The sequence below is a fragment of the Talpa europaea genome, assembly GCF_964194135.1.
Source record: "Talpa europaea genome assembly, chromosome: 13".
Taxonomy (NCBI): Eukaryota; Metazoa; Chordata; class Mammalia; order Eulipotyphla; family Talpidae; genus Talpa; species Talpa europaea.
In genome coordinates this window covers 81562254-81582601 of record NC_140080.1, presented here as the reverse complement: position 1 = coordinate 81582601, position 20348 = coordinate 81562254, and the positions used below count along the sequence as shown (strand labels likewise).

Sequence of the window (20348 nt, the reverse complement as noted above, 5' to 3'; positions counted from 1 at the left end):
ACCAAATACTGTATGCACCCCAACAAAATGAGAGATGCAAAATGTGATTCCTCTGGAACTGGGAGCTCTTTCGCTTTAAGCAGATAGCTCATTTTAGTCCTCATTTTGCCCTGAAGTGTAGCTGGCACATGGCAATTACTTGAACTACTTACTGTCTCCCCTTCTCAGCATATTGGTGACACCCTTTTTCGGTTTTTCTTTACCATTGCTTTTGTTGTAAACTAGTTTCATTTTTAAACTATTTGTTAATAAGTTACCATTGCTATGAATTTGCTTTAAGGTATTTTCTTGGGTCCTTTCTGAAATTTACAGTAACAGTATAGGTTTGGTCTTTTATGTTTGTGTTGACCATGACAGATTTTAGTTCCATTTTTCCCTTTGTAGCTTTGTTTCCAATGTCTAATCTATTTAAAGATAAAGAGAGATGTGATTTGCTTTAGGAGGTTTACAGGTTTTTATATTTAGGTCAGGGGTAGGAAAAGTATAATGATTATTTTGAACTTTGAATAAATTTGACATTTCTTTTTATTCCTTATAGGTTGTATTGTGGAAATGAAGGTTTAATAACAAATTATTTACCAAATTAGAAGATGGGATCAAATAACAGCAGGCTTGGTGATCTTCCTAAAAATGAGTATTTACAGAAGTTATCAGGCACAGAATCTGTCTCTGAGAATGACCCCTTCTGGAATCAGCTTCTCTCATTTTCTTTCCCTGCACCAACCAGCAGGTAAGAAATTACTTGGAGACTGAAAATTCTTACAGAGTACCACATAAACTTGTATGGTGTGCTGACTTAAAATAATTTTATTTACATTTTTTTATGATCTGTATCTTTTATATCATTGTATAGTCCCCATAAAATTCCCACCACCAGTTCACCCGTGAACCTTTACCATAGTCCCCTGTGCTCTTCTCTCCCCTGTTTTGATCCCTTTTCCTCCCTCTCCCTTGCAGAATGTCTCTTATTTATGGTTGCCTGCTCACTTATTGTTTTATTATTACTATTATTATTAAAAAAAAATTTAAAATATTTTGTTCCACCCACCCTCTTTATCTGACATACATGTACCAGCAGAAAAGCCACAAGGCTATAAAATGTACTTCGAATGGCCTTCAGAAGTTTAACTGAGTCCTTAAATCATATGCAGTGTTGTAAACCACTGTTACCTCATTTAAGAAAACAAAAAGGAGTTTAACTTATTGTAACTTAGGTGATAGAATGAATTAGTTATATATTGTGTGATGTGTGGCTACTTATTGCTGCTTCGGGGATCCTTGGAAAAGTAAAGGTGTCCGCGGATTGTTGGAAGAGATCAAACTGGAGCTGAGCTTTAGCATCCACAGATTTCCCCTTAATCCTTGCAAAGGATTAAGTACCACTGGTTATATTTTAGTAATAAGACTTAGAGGAAAAAGGGCAAAGTATGTCATTTATTTCCCGTAATAATTTTTCCTTTTATGTAGACTGCAGTACAATTTGTGCGCTTTTGAAGGACATTGAAGTGGACTAAACATAACAGAGTTATATCCCATGTTTATTTTTTTTAAATTTTATTTTCTTTAAAGAATTATTTATTTATGCATACAAGAGCTAGGGTACAGGCCAGAGGTGCAGGGGGTGAGAGGATTCACCAGAGACAGTGGGAACAGAACAGGCATATTGACCGAAGTGTACCACTGAGGGAAGCAGTGAGTGAGTCAGGAGAGGTCTGCCTTGCCATGTGGGTTGCTGCCTGGCCGACCGGGGATCGAACTCATGCTACAGAGGCTGCGGACCGCTTCGTAGTGCGGTGCTTAATCCCTTGCATCACCAGGATGGCCCACATCCCATGTTTAAAGATTAGAAGACTTTTGTGGAATGTCATTTCTTCCCAAATTGACCTGTAGATTGAAGACCCTAAGCTGATTCTGAGTAAGAGGAAGGGGCTCTGGGGATGGGGGAAGACGGGCCCAGGTAGATGAGTAACATGAGGAAAGCCCAGGGATGAGGAAGAGCGTGTCAAGTATGTGAAGCTGAAGGGAAATGGAGAGGCGAGGAGGTTTGGAGATTTGAGGAATCTTGTAAAAAAATAGTGAGGAATTTCACCTTTCAGCTAGTGTCAGTGGAAAACAATTGAAGATTTTCTTTCCTTCTTTTTTTTTTATTTATGCATATACAAGAATGAGGTTACAGGCCAGAGGTGTGGGGGGGTGAGAGGATTCACCAGAGACAGAGTGGGGAACAGAATAGGCAGACTGACTGAAATACACTGCTGAGAGGAGCAGCGGGCGAGTCAGGAGAGGTCTGCCTTGCCATGTGGGTTGCTCCCTGGCCAGGAATTGAACTCGTGCTGCAGTGGCTGCTCTTAGCTTCATAGATTGTGTCTTAATCACTTGTGCCACCAACGAGGCCCACCAATTGAAGATTTTTGACAGAAAGGACATTTATTATTGGACTTTTCATTTTATTTGATACTCTAATTGTATCACAGTGTGGTAGTTGTTTTGTCCATCAGCAGAAATTATTCCTTCTCTATTACACAGCATTTTTTTTTAAAGAAAATAATTCAATTATAGTATTCTGCTGTGTGGGATAGTCAGGAGTATAGGATTCTGGAAGGTATTTTGGAGGGGTTGGTATGGGAACAGAGTCCTAATGGAGGTAGATGATTTAGAAATGGTGCAAGCAGGAGTGAGAGAATTCAGACTCATTTGGAGAGAGCATGGACAAAGGCATCGAGAAGGGCACGCAGTTGTGTGTGTATGTGCCAGTGGGAGCTGAGCCTCCCTAAAGGGTAATACTGATCGCGGGGATCTGGTCTGTGGGCTGGAGCCCTCTGGCACTGGTGAATGGTGGGAATAGATGCAGGAGCCATGGTGTCTAAATGAAATTTAAAAAAATATAATTTATTTTTGCCTAAAAAGATAAGATATTCTTGTGCTTCAATATTCAAAGGATGCAAAGGTTACAAAAGTGGAAAGTCTACCTCAGTGCCCCATATGTCTGGTTTTCTTCCTTAGAGGCCACCGACAATCAGTTTTCTTAAATAGTCTTCAAGGGATGTTTCATGTTGTCTTTGTCTTGGCTGTTAAAACAAAATGTCACCATTGGCTAGCTCAAAAGTGGCAGGAATTTATTGCTCACAATTCTGGAGACTGAAAATTTGATGCCATGGCACCGGCATGCTTGTATGAGGGCCGTCTTCCATCTTTCTCTGTCCTCATGTGGTGGAAGGGGTGAGCCAGCTCTTAAAAAGGTACTAAGTTTTTCTAAATTCCTGCTATGAGTGAAACCATCTGGTATTTTTCTTTTTCTTTCTGGCTTATTTCGCTGAGCATGATCCCTTCCAACTGCATCCTTGTTGCTGCAAATTGCATGAGTTTATCTTTTTTGATTGCTGAGTAATATTCCATTGTATATATGTACCACATCTTATTGATGCAGTCATCTATTTTTGGGCATTTGGGTTGTTTCCATAGCTTACCTATTGCAAGAATTTAGAAAATCTAAATAAGGGACCAGGAAAAAGACTAATTATAATAAAGTAAAAATCAAAGTCAATAAGCAACTATAAACCAGAGACACACTATGGGGGGAGGGGAGAGAAGGAAGTAGGATCAAAACAAGGTGGGGTGGGAATTGTGTGGGGACTATACCAAGATGAAAATACATTGTGCAAAAATGAAAAATGATGTAAAAAATATATAAAATTAAAAAAATTTAAAAAAAGGTACTAAGCTCCTTCATGAGCCACCCTCATGATTTAATCACCTCCAGAGGCCTAAGGAACTAGTACCATCTTTGGGGGTTAGGATTTAAACATACAGATTTTGGAGGGACACATTCAGATCATAGCACAAGCAAATACAAACAAATATGCACACACATCTCCCTCATTTTAGAGAAGTAATAACATATTATTCACACCAATACACTTTGTATTTTTTTTTCACTGATTATATCTCAGCAAACCTTATATATATTAACTTGCTTGTTCTTTTTGATGGGGGCATGGCATATCACTGATTATACCAAGATTAATATAGCCATTTATGTTTACCTTTTGGATTGCTTCCAGTGTTTGGCTATTATAAATAATGTGGTAATGACTAACCTTATCCATATGGGTGGAAGGGATTCTTGTCCTGTGAATAAAATAAGATCAAGTGACTTCTGTTAATCCTTCCAGTTTGTGTTACAGGGCATGAGAAATAAGTGAAATAGGTTGGGAATGGATTTGAGGGAGATTGAAAGTGCATCTCAACCTATTTCATGGGAAACTTGTAAGATTGTTTAGGTTTAGTGACATGGAGGCTCTGAATGGTGTGGAGGTTATGACCACAGAGGGCTGAATGGGCAAATCAAAATCTCTCCAAGCGTTGCTCATTTTTGGCATGCCTGTTAGAAAGCGGAGGATTAAAATCGTTGTCATCAAGAATCTCCTCTCTGGGTTCTTGAGTGAATTTGATAAAAGCTTTGTTTTCGGGAGATTACTTTTTAAAAAAAAATTTTTTTATTTATGCATGCAAGAACTGGGGTACAGGCCAGAGGTGTGGGGGGTGAGAGGATTCACCAGAGAGTGGGGAACAGAACAGGCAAATTGACAGAAATACACTGCTGACGGGAGCAGCGGGCGAGACAGGAGAGGTCTGCGCCATGTGGGTTGCTCCCTGGCTGGGGATCTAGCTTGTGCTGCAGTGGCCACCAACACCTTCACAGTGCTGTGCCTTAACCCCTTGCGCCACCAGGGAGGCCTCTCGGGAGATTACTTTTTTTTTTTTTTTTAATAGAGGCATGTTTTATTTATTTGTTTGTTTGTTTATACATGCACTGGGTACAGTCAGAAGCGCGGGAGGGTGAGAGAATTCACCAGAGCCAGAGCAGGGAGCAGAGCAGGCAGAAGGACCGAAGTACACTGCTGAGGGGAGCAGCGGGCGGCAGGAGAGGTCTGCGCGCCATGTGGGACCCTCCTCTGGTGGCCGGGGAGCAGCCGGGGATCGAACCAGCGCCGCAGAGGCCGCGGGCAGCTTTGCAACCCAGCGCTCAACCTTTGCGCCACCGGGGAGGCCCTCGGGAGATTACTTTTTAAGTGGCGTGGCAGATACGAAAGAGCAGGAAAGGAGAGAAACGAGGTCAGGAAAAGCAGTTGTGAGGCAGTGATCATCATGTGATGAAGGGCTGAATTTCTATGGAATTAACAGAAAGTCCTATATCTTCTTAGAAGTGACATATTCAGTGAGCAGAACATTATATAGACTAAGATATTTTAAAAGTTCAGTTTTAAGTTGAGACTTGATTTGTGTTAATACTTAATGAGCTTAGAGTTCTAGATTTGGGAGCAGTGCTGAGCAATGTAATGAAAGCTTGTGTACTTTTATTTTTTTTAAGATTTATTTATTTATGTGTACAAGAACTGGGATATAGGCCAGAGGTACAAGAGGTGAGAGGATTCACCAGAGACAGAGTGGGGAGTGAAACAGGCAGATCTATTGCAATACACTCCTGAGGGGAGCAGAGGATGAGACAGGAGAGGTGTGCTGTGCCATATGGGCAGCTCCCTGACCAGGGATCGAACATGTGCTGCAGAGGCTGCAGATAGCTTCATAGTACTCCCTTGCGCCACCAGGGAGACTACAGCTTTTGTATACTTTTAAAGAAGGGAAAATGTTTTTGCCAAAAGGTGCAGTGATTTTAGGTGAAATGGGAAGAGTGTTGATAATGAAACATGGTAGGTGAGTGTAGATTTTGGATCCTAACTGGCGTCATCTTGCTTCTCAGCTCCATTCTTACTAGTTTTATGAATTTCGATAGGCTTCTTAATCTCTTTAAGCCTGTTGCTGCTTTTATGAAGTGGAAATAATACCTACTACGCAGGTTTGTGAGGAGGATGAGCTACTATAATGAATCAAAAACATTGCACTTTCCTCTTCTTTCATGGAGTAAAAACACATTAATTAAAAGAAAAACAAGTCTTGGTTTTGAGGGTTAGTTCAAGTTATTTGAGGGTTAATTCAAGTTATTTGAAGGATTAAAATTAGCAGCAGAAATTTAACCAGTTTTCTGATGTTTGCTTTATTCTGGCGATTGAAAATACTGACTCTTTTGATCTGATTGTTCAGCTGTCTTAAACATTAAGTGGATCCTGAGTATGGTAATATTTGTCTTTATGCAGTGACAAACTTGTGCGTTTAATATTTGTGTTTATACAATGTTTACTTTATAAAGGGTATTTTTTAGAAATCTTTACTGCATTGTAAAAATTGTATTATGTATACTGAGCACTAGATGGTGCTCAAATAAGGCAAGAAGGTAGCTTTTGGCACAGTCCAAGTCATTTAAACTCATTTTTCTGAGTACCAATGTAACACATTTTTTTTTAAATTACCTTAAATACCCAAAAGCACTAAGAAGACAAAAATAAAATTAATGTCAGGAGTAGCTACTGTTAGCCTTTTTGGTGTATATTCTTTCAGTTCTCTCAGAAATGTTTACATTTGTTCTATACACATTGTTTCTTAATTTCCCTCATGTCAGTGTTGTCCTGTGATATAATTTTAAGTGTTTGTAGAATATTCTGTCTTATGGATGTTCATCACTTATTTAATGTTGAACACTTTCATTGTTTTTTATTTTTCATAATTGTGTCTAAATCTGTGGCACACTGCCTTATAGCCAAGGCTTTGTGCATGTCCCTAGTTGTATAAATGAAGTTTATAGTAGTCAATTTGCTGGATTTTAAAAGTAGTTTTTTAAAAATTACACAGTAATCTTACATTGTTGAAAAGCTAGAAAATACAGAAACAAGTGGAAAATAGCCAATGTGTTCCTGTCACATAGTGATAACCATTATTTATATTTTGCTATATTTCTGTACTTTTTAAGTTACATATACCTGTCAATAGACATGTGTATTTTTTTTTAAAGATTTATTTATTTATGCATACAAGAGCAGGGTTACGGACCAGAGATGCGGAGGGTGAGAGGATTCACCAGAGACAGAGTGGGGAACAGAACAGGCGGACTGAGTGAAATACATTGCTGAGGAGAGCAGTGGGCTAGACAGGAGAGGTCGGTCTGCTGCGCTGTGTGGGTTGCTTCCTGGCCGGGGATTGAACTCGTGCTGCAAAGGCTGCAGATTGCTTCATAGTGCGATATTTAACCCCTTGCGCCACCATGGAGGCCCAGACATGTGTATTTTTTTTAAAGATTTATTTATTTATGCATGTAAGAGCTGGAGTACAGGCCAGAGGTGTGGGGGGTGAGAGGATCCACCAGAGACAGAGTGGGGAACAGAACAGGCAGACTGACTGAAATACACTGCTGAGGGGAGCAGTGGGTGAGTCCCTAGAGGTCTGCTATGCCATGTGGGTTTCTCACTGGCTGGCCGCGAAATCGAACTTGTGCTGCAGAGGCTGCGGACAGCTTCATAGGTTGCGTTTTAACCCCTTGTGGCACCAGGGAGGCCCCTGATGTGTATTTTTATCAGTTTTTCTCCCCACAAATATGAGATTGTATGGTATTACCCTTATGTAACTTCAAAAAATATATGTGATATTTCCTTTTTATTATATATTTCCTTTTCAAATATTCCCTTTAAATATGATTTAAAAAATTTATTTACACCCCCACCAAACCTCAGGTACTCATTGAATGCCTCCCATTACCAGGCACAGTTTTTCCAGTCTGACGATCTTAAAATGAGCATGAGGGACAAGGTCTTTGCCCATGCAATCTGAGTTTCAGTGGAGGAGATGGGCAGTAAAAAAGCTTAAAAAAAAAATGAAAAAAAAAAAAAGTATAATATTATCGTTTCTGAAAATGTCAAGTGCAACAAAGAAAAATAAAACAGAGTGAGGTTGTGTGGAGTAACAGAATGACAGCAGTACATTCAGGAGATTTCTTTAGATAGAGTCTCTGGGGAACCAGCATTCAAGTGAAGACTTTCACAAAATCAGGGAGTGAGACATGCATGTTCTGGGGAAAGAGTGTTCTAAGTAGAGGGGCCAACAAGTCTAACAGACCTGAAGCAGGAATCAGTTCTACATGTCAGTGGAATCGAAAAAGAGGTCAATATGACAGGACTGCAAGCAAGGAAACAAAGCATAGAGGACTTTTGACCAGGTTGAAGATTGTTCACATTGTATTCTAGAGATGAATGAGGTTTTTTTTTTTTAAAGATTTATTTATTGGGCCTCCCCGGTGGTGCAGAGGTTGAGTGCAGGGTTGCGAAGCTACCCACAGCCTCTGCAGCGCCGGTTCGATCCCCGGATGCTCCCCGGCCACTAGAGGAGGGTCCCGCATGGCGCGCAGACCTCTCCTGCTGCCCGCTGCTCCCCTCAACAGTGTACTTTGGTCCTTTTGCCCGCTCTGCTCCCTGCTCTGGCTCTGGTGAATTCTCTCATCCTCCCGCGCTTCTGACTGTACCCAATGCTTGTATAAATAAATAAATAAATCTTAAAAAAAAAAGATTTATTTATTTATGCATACAAGAGCTGGGGTACAGGCCAGAGATGCAGGGGGTGAGAGGACTCAACAGAGACAGAGTGGGGAACAGAACAGGCAGACCGACTGAAATACACTGCTGAGGGGAGCAGCGGATGAGACAGGAGAGGTCTGCTGCACCATGTGGGTTGCTCCCTGGCCAGCCAGGGATTGAACTCATGCTGCAGAGCCTGTGGATCGCTTCGTAGTGCGATGATCAACCCCCTGCACCCCCAGGGAGGCCTGAGATGAATGAGTTTTTTTTTTTAAAATTAATTAATTTATTTATACAAGCACTGGGTACAGTCAGAAGCGCGGGAGGGTGAGAGAATTCACCAGAGCAGAGTGGGGAGCAGAACAGGCAGAAGGACCGAAGTACACTGTTGAGGGGAGCAGTGGGTGGCAGGAGAGGTCTGCGCACCATGTGGGACCCTCTTCTGGTGGCCGGGGAGCAGCCGGGGGTCGAACCGGCGTTGCAGAGGCCACGGGCAGCTTCGCAACCCAGTGCTCAACTGCTGAGCCACCAGGGAGGCCCAAAATGAATGAGTTTTAATGTCAGTTTTTAGAATGGAGTCAGTCTGCTATAAATTAGTAACTGTCTTACAGTATGGTAAGATTTTACTTACATGGTTTGCTGTATTGTGGTACAGTATACATAACATAAAATTTTCCACTGTAGCCATTTTTAAGAGTATTATTCACTGTCATTAAATACATTTATAATGTCCTACAACCATTACCAGTCTCAAAGAGAAACAATGTACTCATTACATAACTCCCTATTTCCCTTTCCACCAGCCCCTGCAACCATCATTCTATTTCCTGTCTATGAATTTGCCTATTCTAAGTACATGTACATGTACAAGTACCCATGTACACTTATATCATACAAAGTTTGATCTTTTGTGTCTGGCTTATTTCACTTAGAATAATGCTTTCAAGGTTCAACCATGTTGTGGCAGGTATCAGAATTTCCTTCTTTTTTAGGCTGCTATTCATTGTATGTATACACTGCATCACATAATATTTTTAAAACTTCAATGTATTGTACTTTCTTGTAAAATCTTTAAAATGGTCTCCATTTCTTTTTAGCATTGTTAGGTTCCAGTTACCACTCTGATTTTTCTTTCAGGCGTTGCTCTTGCATTATCAAATATATGTTTATTCAGTCATCAATCTTGACTCAGGTAAACTTAGCAGTTGGTAACTTAGCAGTTGTTGGGCACTGATTGCGTGCGAGCTGCTGGACTCTGCCTTAGGTGCATTTCCTTGTTTAGTTCTGATAGCAGGTTTATGAGGTAGGTGCTATTATTTCTTCATCTGAGAAAATAGAGGCCTAGGGAGGATGTCTAGCACCTAGTGGGGACCAGATTTCAACAATGTTAGCATTGTAGCTCCAGAGATGAATTTTTTCAGCTATTATGCTATAAAATCTGTATTTGGAATCATAGACTAATCACAAACCAAGCCATTAAATAATGGCAAAAGAGCTAAACATCAAACTAGATGATAAACTTTGAGAAAAGAATCAGCATATTATATATTCATGTTTTCAAACATTTTTAAAGCATTAGATCATAATCATAGGTACTATACTTTGAGAGCCATTATCTAAGTTAAATATAATAGTTACATTATTTACAATTATGTACCCATAGCTGCTGGATAATCTGTCCAGAATTTTAACCTCACCTTAAGTGGAGTGTGTCTTCTATGTTTAAGGGAAGTTGTTGTAATGATCTGAGTCCCTTGATCTGTTTCCTTAGTTGAGAAACAGGAAACAAGAATTTTATTGAGTTAGGTCACAGGTTTTTAATAGACAAAAACAATTTAGTGATTGTAAAATTATTATTATTATTTTTGAATCTTTGATGCCTGTCTCTGCTTCTATATTTTTATTCTCTTTGGCACACTTTATGTAAATTTTAATAGAACTTTTCAGGTTGAAACAATCTGCTCTGCCATTGAGGTGGGCCCGGGACAGCTCCTAAAACTGTCGCCTAACTCTCTTCTGATTTCTTTCATCATTGATTTACTTGAACCATGATCAAAATAGTGTACTAGACTAGTTTACTTAAGGGAATAAATAATTTGAGACTTCTTGGCATCTTTATTTTCTCAAATTGAGGGGCCAAAAGAAGTTCAGTTTTTACATCTTAAGACTTTCATTTCCTGTTCTTTCATTTATTCCTTTCTATGCAAAATCACTTTGGAAGATGTTTGAGTTTGCCAAGGGGTGATCACTTCCTTAAACTAAAAGTTTAAATCAGGGAAAATAAAACTAGTATCGTTTAAAATATCACACAGAGGGGGCATGTAAATTTTATTCCAAATGTACAGCTTCATTTCTTTTCTCACTGTCATTGAAATCCAAATTTTTAAATCTTTTTTTGTTACTTTCTTGAGTAAATGCATGCACCATTATCTTCCATGGTAGATGGTGAAATTTTGACATTTCTAATAGTTCTTTTTTTTGGTCGTTGAGTGACAGCATATAGATTTGTCTATGAATCACATGAATAGAAAGACCTTTTTGGTTTGGCTTGGTGCATTAAAAACTGCTATGATAAATTTATATGTGCAGTTTTTATCCTTTGACTATTTCCTATGAATAGGCCCTTTTAAAACATTTACATTTCCACAGTTTAACCACTGAATGGGCTGATTCTAGTTAGTTTTGTGAATGATTTCTGTAATTCTCTCTTTGCTAAGGTAAGGGGAAAAAGTCTTCAGAATTGCTTCCATACTTTTCTGAATGGCTACTTGTTGATTTACTCAAGTCGTGTTTTAAATTGACAAACGTTATATAATCCGTCAGATTATGTTTTGGGCTAAAAGTGGCATAATTAATATAAAATGTCAAGTAGGAAATCATTTTAGGGCAGAATTTTCAATATAAGGGATTTAAGTATTTTTCAGTGTTTATTTTATGACTCTTAGAGTTACTTTGATTGTTCAGCAGATCCGTGTTCAGGAATCTATCTGTAATTCCCCCAACAGCTTTCTGCCCATCTGCTTTTTATTAAAAGATTTGAACTAATGAACTATGAGTATATCACCTTTCATTGCTGAGATTCACATATGAGATTGATGTGCTTAAAGTAAAATAAAACTAGGCTAAATTTCAGAAACTGTGAAATAGGCAGTATATAATTTAACCATTTAACTTCTTGACCAAACTACAGGTTATGATATTATAGCAGCTGTAAAAGTCTTCTGTCATCTGGGCCTCCCTGGTGGCACAAGGGGTTAAGCACCTCACTACCAAGCAATCTGCAGCCTTTGCAGCATGAGTTCGATCCCTGGTTGGCCAAGGAGCAACCCACATGGCAAGGCAGACTTCTCCTGTCTCGCCAGCTGCTCCCCTCAGCAGTGTATTTCAGTCAGTCTCTCTGTTCTGTTCCCCACTCTGTCTCTGGTGGATCCTCTCCCCTGCCCCCCGCATCTCTGGCCTGTACCTCAGCTCTTGTATGCATAAATAAATAAATCTTAAAAAAAAAGGTCTTCTGTCATCTTACCACTTTCCTCATTAGATTTAAACTTTCCTGTTTTCTTCCAGTTCTTTATCTCTCCTGATTTTACATGATTGTAATTGCAGGATAGATGTAATTTTTTAATGGTTAATAGTGGTTCTGTTTTAGATTGATGTGCATGAGTTTACTTTAATAAAACAATAGCTAAAATAATATTCATATTGAAAGAGCGTATAGCTAGAAGTTAGATCTATGTTTATTCTTGTATTGTGACCCTGGACAAATTAAGTTAGCTTCTCTCCCTGTTTCTATCACTTATACATATGAAGTTACTCTTGCTTTCTCTGTTAACTTCTTGGGGGCTTTAAAAGAAATAAAAAATCATCAAGGTGAGAGAACTTTGAATAGTATATAGGACTATATACAACAGTGAGTTACTTCTAACCGGCAAATTTATTTGCATAGCACCAATGAATATGCTAAAGTCTCTATAAACACATTCCTTTTGTGGCTGCTAAGCAATACTTTCCCCCAAATCTCTTCTTCCCTTGTTGGAAGACTTTCTTTAACATATAACATAAAGTTAGTTTCAACTTTATTTTAGCCAGACAACCCCAAATTCTACATAAAGTTTTGCTAAATATATATGTAGTTGCAATTTTTAGTTTTAAGAAATAAATTGTTTTTCTCTGTAGTTAAAACTTCTTTAAAAATTAATTTTCTGTGGGAACCCAAACAGGTCTATATTTAAGAATATGCTAACAAGCCTTCATTTTTAGGTTGCAGTGTTCTACAACCAGTTGTAAATTCTTTTATAACATTATGTATTATTCAACCTTTAAAAAAAAAAAGTTTTAATAACCAAGGGCCAATACCATGCCTGGCAGTGTCTGGTGGTACCTCTTATGTTACTTAAAAATCCAAAGTGTGGACAGATGAGGAAGAAAGGGACAGATGGTTTGGCAGAAAAGAGTTGAAAAATGAAAAAAAACAAAAACAAAAACATTGGATGGTGGAAATTGCTGAAGGACCACAAACAATTCCTTCTGGCACTGTTCATTGGCTCCATGATGTAGGTCACAGGTCACCAGATATCAGCTTAAGTGTGCTGCTTCCGTTAACTGGAGTGGTGAGTATTTTACTTGCCAGCTGTAACCTATGTGAGCGGTCACACCAGTTGACTAAAATATTGTAAATAACTCATATACTTTCATGTGTGACAATGGCCAGAAATAGGTGTTTAGTTTTTAGATGACCCATTTTAAATTTTTTTTTGGTTATGGAAACTTGAATTCTTGAACCGCAGGCTTTATATGAAATTAGCCTTTTTTTCCTTACCAACAAATGTTTGTTCTTGTTTATTTGTCCATTTTGGAAAACTGCTCTCCATCTAACAGTGCTGCTCTGTTGATGAATGAGGGATGCATGCTGTAACACTGAGCTCAGGTCTTTTTATTCTTTCATGAATGAACTAATAGCAGGGTCTCCCTGAGGATGTGGTGGAGAGCAGTTCTAACCATCAAAGCCAGGGTTGTTTCTCTTCTCCTGTCACCTCATGAGTTGTGGCTGATGGCATTTGGAAGCCTTTTCTGACCATGAGGCTGATTGCTCTATCGTTATAATGAAAAATATTACCCACTTTTTTTTTTTTTTAAAACATAGTGTTTGCTAAATATTTTCTTCTTCTGTCATAACTGAACACTAAGATCAGAATTGTCCGTCCTGTCAGAGGATTGCCGTGAGAAGATTGTAGCTCCAAAGAAGTTTTACGCTCTTTGTACAGTTGTTCTTGGTGTGCCCCTCTTACATTATTTAATACAAAATTGATTGCTTGGTACAGTGAAAGAATTCAGGCAGTGGTGGATAGACTGTTTTAAATTTATAGTGGTAGGATCTTAATTTGCTAGGTAGATGTTGCATCCTTTGAGTTCCTCTCTGGGATATTATATTCTTATTCTTGCTGACTGTCAATACATGGTTGTCAGAGTGTAAGAATCACTAGATTTGGTCACAAAAGGTCTGAGTTTGTGAATCTAGGAATGTGTGAGTTTACAGGCTACAGTTAGGTACTTTTAGTAGGAAGAGTAAGTAACTGGTTACATTTTCCTGGAATGTTGCAGTATTCAGTAGAACAGAAATGTTCATTGACTTAGCAATTTCATTCTAGAATTTGTGCTAAGGAGATAATGGAAGAGTTCAAAAATCTATATAGAAGGACATATGTACAGATGTCCCAGGCAGTGTTTATGGTAGATAATTGCTAAGATACATAACTTTCATCCCAACAAGACTGTCTCTTGCTTCCCCTTTATTGCCACATCCATTCTCTCCCCCTCCCCATCTCTAACTCCTGGCAACTGTGAGTCAGTTTTCCATCTCTGTAATTTTGTTATTTAAAAAAAGTTATATAAGTGATAATAATTCCTTATGTATGTTTTGAGATTTTTTTTTTCACTCAGCATAGTTTCCTTCATCTATTGAAGTTGTTGAGGGTATCAGTAGTTCCTTCCTTTTTATTGCTAGTAATGTTCTGTGTTGGGTATGCATTGTGCTTTAAATGAGGACCCATTGAAGGAATTTGGGATTGTTTCCAGTTTTTGGCTATAATGAATAAAGCTGCTCTGAACACGTGTGTGCAGGTTTTTGTGAGAACATCAGTTTTTATTTCTTTGAGATAAATGTTGAAGAGTGCAATGGCTGGGTTGTATTGTGAGTGCCTATTTATGTGACGCTGCCAAGCTGTTTTCCAAAGTGGTTGTATCATTTTACATTTCCCACAGAAACGTATGTTAGATTGTATGTAAAGATCAAGTTTCTCTGTGCCTTTGCCAGTATTTGATGATGTTACTTTAAAATTTTTAGCAGTTCTTGATAAGTGTGTATTACCTCATTGGTGAATCATTACCTCATGATTCATTTTTACAATAATACAATATGAAAAACATTCTTCTAAAAAAGAAAAATTACCCAAATTTGAGTTTTTCTAAGCCTCTTATTAAAAGTTACTCAATACCAAGAGGTTTTGCTGAGTGAATAAGGAATACTGATCCTTTGCTATTCATTGTTTTATTGCCATAAAACATTAATGTAAACAAAATCAAAGCAGATCACCTATAGTTGTTTGACACAGCTGTTTTGATACTATTTCAAAATGTAAAACTACTTCCAAAAAATTACTGCATTATGTTTTATAACTTCCCTTTGCTCCACAGGGGAACACTGAAATTACTTGTAAGATATATTAAGGAATAAACATATGCAAATTTGACAGCTTAATACTTGTGGTTTTGTTTTATTGTTGTTGGGGGATTAGGGAACCCACATTTATGGAGTTATATGCTGGACACTTTTCATGTATTGCCTCACAACTACCCTGTGAGACGGTAACTTCCTTGCCTCCATCTTATAGATGAGGAAACTGAGACTCTCACATTGAGTGTCATGGCTAGGTCATACCAACAGCAATGAGGAGACTGGAATTTATGTGGCTTCAAAATCTGTACTGTCCTCATTGTGTTAGGGGTGTTACATTGTTTTAACTAACAGGTCATATAACTGGAAATCCATGATGGCTGTGAGTGAGTTTGTTAGTTGCTAGTAGTGATTCAGTCCAGAGGCAGTACATTTGGTGTTTAAATTTTGAAAGTAGGATTTGACTGTGAATCTAGAGATAGTCCATATTCTTACTGTTGACATTTCTTCCTCGTGTTCTAACTTGATATGTTATCTTAGTGGAAATAAGCTAGAATTTTAAAGATTAAAATTGACTTGACTGCTTTAGTGAAGTTAGTGATTTATCCAAGTTTGCTGGCCAAATGCTTGGAAGCATTGGTCAATTACAGTGGCTGTTGTGAGTCATGATTATGGATAGCTCTTATCGTGTGTACCACCACCAGAGGTAGCACATCATCATTCATATTATCTTTTTATTTTTTTTTGCTACAGATCTCAAGATGGTTGTAGCCCTGTTCAGGCATTTACCCAATATATCTGGGATCCCTTGCTGCTGCTATGAGAGTTCCCTTAGCATGTATTTTTGATTCTGTTCTTAATGGCTTCCCATTTTATATATGATAAAATCCAAATTTCTTAACATAACATTAAGGTTCTTTTTCTGTTTTACCTTGCCAGTCTTCTCTGCTGTCTACCCTCCCCAATTAATTATTTTTGTCCTGATGTATGTTGGTGCATTTAATGGAGTTTGCATAGATATCATTGATTATATGAGACATAAGTTAGAAAGAATTCAGCTGTATTATTGATATTCTTTTGGAAATTTTTCTTGGGAGCTCTCAAGAAGCAGGTGAAGGAGATGAGGTTGGGGTTCTCTCTCTAGAGAAATTCTCTTCATGAAATCAAAGTAAGAAAGGGACCAAAATTAGCAGAGACCAGAAATGGGAGTTAGTAATGTTTAAGAACTTCCCGAAAGTTGTGAAAATTTTAATAGCCACTTCCTTGCTGAATTAATCTTTTGGGAAGACCAATGAAGGTTCTTAAAAATGTGGAAACCGAGCCTCCCTGGTGGTGCAGGTGGTTGAGTGCCGCACTGTGAAGCTGTCCGCAGCCTCTGCAGCACAGGTTCAATCCCGGCCGGCTGGTGAGAATCCCACATGGCGCAGCAGACCTCTCCTGTCTCGCCCACTGCTCCCCTCAGCAGTGTATTTTGTCAGTCTGCCTGTTCTGTTCTTCTCTGTCTCTGGTGAATCCTTTCACCCTCCCGTGCATCTGGCCTGTACCCCAGTTCTTGTATAAATAAATAATTCTTAAAAAAAAAAAAAGTGGAAACCCTAGACTGGTCTCAGATTTTCTTGTGTGTGTGTGTGCGATTGTGGGGTGTAACTGTCCAGTCCTGTGGGTATCATTGGAGTGTCACCAGCAAATCTGAGATTCCTGTGACTGTGAATATTGCTGCCGGAATGATGTAGTGGTCAGACCCCGAGAAGATAACTTCAGACAGAGCCACTCCTGGTCATTGGACCAGGATGGTGGTCTATTTAGAGTTTAGTTCATTTTTAAAGAAATTACTAGTTTTTAAATATTCATCCCTAATCTCCTGTTACTGACATTTCAAAAATTGACCCAAGGTTGTGGAGTTTATATATACAGTAAGCTTAAAGTACTCTGTGGTACCAGTTTATTTACTCTCTATCACTACAAGTATTTGATTGCTCTTTTTTGCCCCCCTTTTTTACAGGCTGCCAGTGCCCCAAATCTGCCTTCAGAAATAACACTCGGTTTCTAATTGTAATTGTCTTGGAAACACTGGCATATTTTGCTGTCCCATTTTACTTTTATTTACTGCAAATGATGATTTGTTAGTCGCCTGCTGCCAGAACATCTGAGCTCATTTGTTTAACTAAAACAGTACTGTGCATAGATGCCTATAACACGCAGCAACAGTTACCAACCACCCCAGTTGCTTACCACCTCATTTTAGCTCTAAATCAAGCAAATGGGAAAGAAGATTATTCTTGAAATGTTCCAAGAAGTTTAGAAAATTGGAGGATGGAGGGATGGGAGGGAAGGAATTCTATTATAACAATCAGTGTGTTGCTTTTGGCAGGGGTGTGCCTGGCTGATTTCCTTTGTAGAAATAAGTAATGCTTCAAAGTGCAGAAATTGCAGGAATACTGTAACACCAGAGCTCTTGAATCCTTTATTTAATAGGTAATTGCCAAGTGTTTTTCTTCTCACTGAGCCACTGTACCAGGCTTAGTGGGGAATACATAGGTAAATGAGACCGTTTTCCTGTTCCCACGGCATTTAGAAACCTGGCACTAAAGATGTTTTTGACCAAAGATGGTGATTGTTAAGGAAGTGGTGGCAAGGGTGCTGGCTTCAGGTCATAGCCATGTGTGGGGACTCAGGCCTGATGGGCCACATCATAGAATCACAGGAGGACAGGTACTGGCTGGCTCACCACCAGAGGGAGCTTTCCAGGAGACATGGGATACTCCCAGCTTCCCTGGTCTCTTTATCCTCAATGACAGAGAAATCAGACTGCTTCCAAAAGACATAATGTTGCATTTGGAAACAAGTATCTTAAAAAAGATTTTAATTAACATTTAAACTTGGGGATAGTCCCTGCCTTAAGGGCTGGAAAGTGTGAAGTTTTTCTTGAAGAGCAGGGGGAAATAATTAATTTTATTCTCTGGTAATGAAGTGTCTGACAATGGTATACACTCAGTAGTTTTTATTAAGTGCCTGCCTGGGAACATTGTGATGAACAAGAAGTCCACAAGCTAATGGTGGCCACAGACAAGCAGTTGGGCAGTCCTGCTACTGTTACTCAGTTTAATGAGTGGGTGCTTTTGGGGCAGAGACCAGTCTTCTCACCTGGTTTTGGTGATCAAAGGTTTCCTGGAGGAAGTGAGGTCCAAACCAACCTCACTAATTTGTGTTGGAGTAATCTTTTTTTCAGGGTAGCATTGTATTGAAAATAAATAATAAATAAAAAAGAAACAGAATCTTTTGGGGGACCCTCCAGTGCTTTTCTGTTGGACAAGCTGAGATACCGAACTCTCCTCTCTAGGTATCTAGTGAACTTCTCTGGTCTTTGTGGTTTGCTGTCCTCTGCTATTAAGCTCTGCTTCCCAGAACATGCCAGACTTTGTGACTGCCATGCCTTTGCAGGTCCTATTCCTTGTGTCTAGAAAGCTTTTGTCTGCCCAACTGAGTTTTCTTGTTCCTGAGTACGTTACTTTCTCCCTGATACCTTCTTACCTTTTAGACTACTCCTCAAGTTGGTTGGGTACACCCCCTCAGATTGGTTGGGTACACCCCCTGGCAGCTCTTCATTTCCCCCTGCCTGTGTCTTCATTCCTCGGTAGCCTGGAGACAGAGGGACCATCTCTCACAGAGCCCAGCTTGTCCTGGAGACCCAGGAAGAGTTTATTGAACAGATATATTCAGTAGCTTTTGAAAGTTATAGCCACATGTATATAATTGAAGCTTTTGGTTCCAGCTGGTTTTAAGAGAGTGTTATTGACTGAAGAAAGTAGAAGCACCAGTGAAACAGATTTTATGCATGTGGTCTAGTTATTAACCTCATAAAGCTCTTTACAGTCTTTTGCATTTTACACTTCTTTACTTTCATTTTTTGCCTGACTAACCAATAAATGGAGTCATTCATACTTCCCTGTTCTTGCCAGCTACTAATGTATATTATTAAACTGACCACAGCGATTTATTAATTAGAAGTCTTTTGGTTATTAACAAAAATCAATTTGATTTAATATATGCGAGAAAGAGGGGCATATGTGATGAAGATACAGGGATGTCTCATCGGATCCAAGATCAGAACCACCACTAGGCTCCAGGAAGTACTGGTCCGAAGAATCACAGAGCAGCAAGAATTCTGAGGGTCCTTTCTGTTGATCTTTGCTTTTCTCTGCAAAGCTTTTTTTCATCTTTCTTACTGACTTTTTCTCTACTTCTCAGCGTGTAGAGCATGGCTTCCTAGATCCCCCAGCTTTTCAGGCAGGTTCCAGCCTTATGATATGGAAAGCCTGTCTTTCCAAGTCAGTTTCAAATTCCCCAGGATTCTGGCAGAGCTTAGGTAGGGGTCTCTCCCTGATCCAGTCAGCCCCAGAGGGGCTCCAGGATCATTTCTAGGTGGTTTTGGCTAAAAAAACACTTCAATCTTTCTTTTTTTAACAAAGATTTGTTTTTATTTATTTATGCATAGAAGAACTGTGGTGCAGGCCAGAGGTGCGGGGGTGGGGGGTGTGTGTGTGAGAGGATTCACCAGATACAGAGTGGGGAGCAGAATAGGCGAATCTACTAAACTACACTGCTGAGGGGAGCAGCAGGCGAGACAGGAGAGGTCATAGGATTTAAATGTGCTGGTGAATTCAGAAGTGCTTTGAAAAACATTTAAAGAGTTATATGAATGTAAGGCATTATTTTAACTTATTAGGTAGGAAAAAAACCCCACTACATTTTGGAATCAATATCATTTATTGAGATGCTATCTAAGTTAGGTGCTATCTTAGTTCTTTGTACATATTACATAATTGAATCATAACAACCTCCTTTGGAAGCAGACTCTGTTGTTATCATCTCTGTTTTCTTGGAGGAAGCTAACGACATAAAGAATTAAGGAATCAGCCCAAGGTTATGTTACTAGTGGAGTGCCCTTCCCCTCTTAATAATAGCCATCCTAATGGGTGTGAAAATGCTATCTCATTGTGGGTTTGTTTGGGAATTCCCTACTGTCCAGTGACATTGAATATTATTTACTATACCTGTTGATTGTTTACATGTCTTTGGAAAAATGTCTTTTTTTATGTCCTTTGTCCATTTTTAAACGGGCTTTTGTTTTTGAGTTGGAACTTTAATAAAAGATTTATTTATTTATTTATACAAGCACTGGGTACAGTCAGAAGCGCGGGAGGGTGAGAGAATTCACC

At 39.0% G+C, this 20348-nt stretch overlaps 1 protein-coding gene across 13 annotated transcripts in view; it reads left to right on the top strand.

The window, feature by feature from the left end:
- Positions 1-590: 590 nt before the first annotated feature.
- DYM (dymeclin) overlaps positions 591-20348 on the top strand; it is a gene marked incomplete at both ends in the record, with an annotated part of 301077 nt that continues 281319 nt past the window's right edge. For all 13 annotated transcript variants that reach the window (XM_084252050.1, XM_084252049.1, XM_084252048.1 and 10 more), the window contains one exon: positions 591-730. In XM_084252050.1, coding sequence (XP_084108176.1) covers positions 591-730 — 140 coding nt within the window. The remainder of the gene's footprint in view (positions 731-20348) is intronic.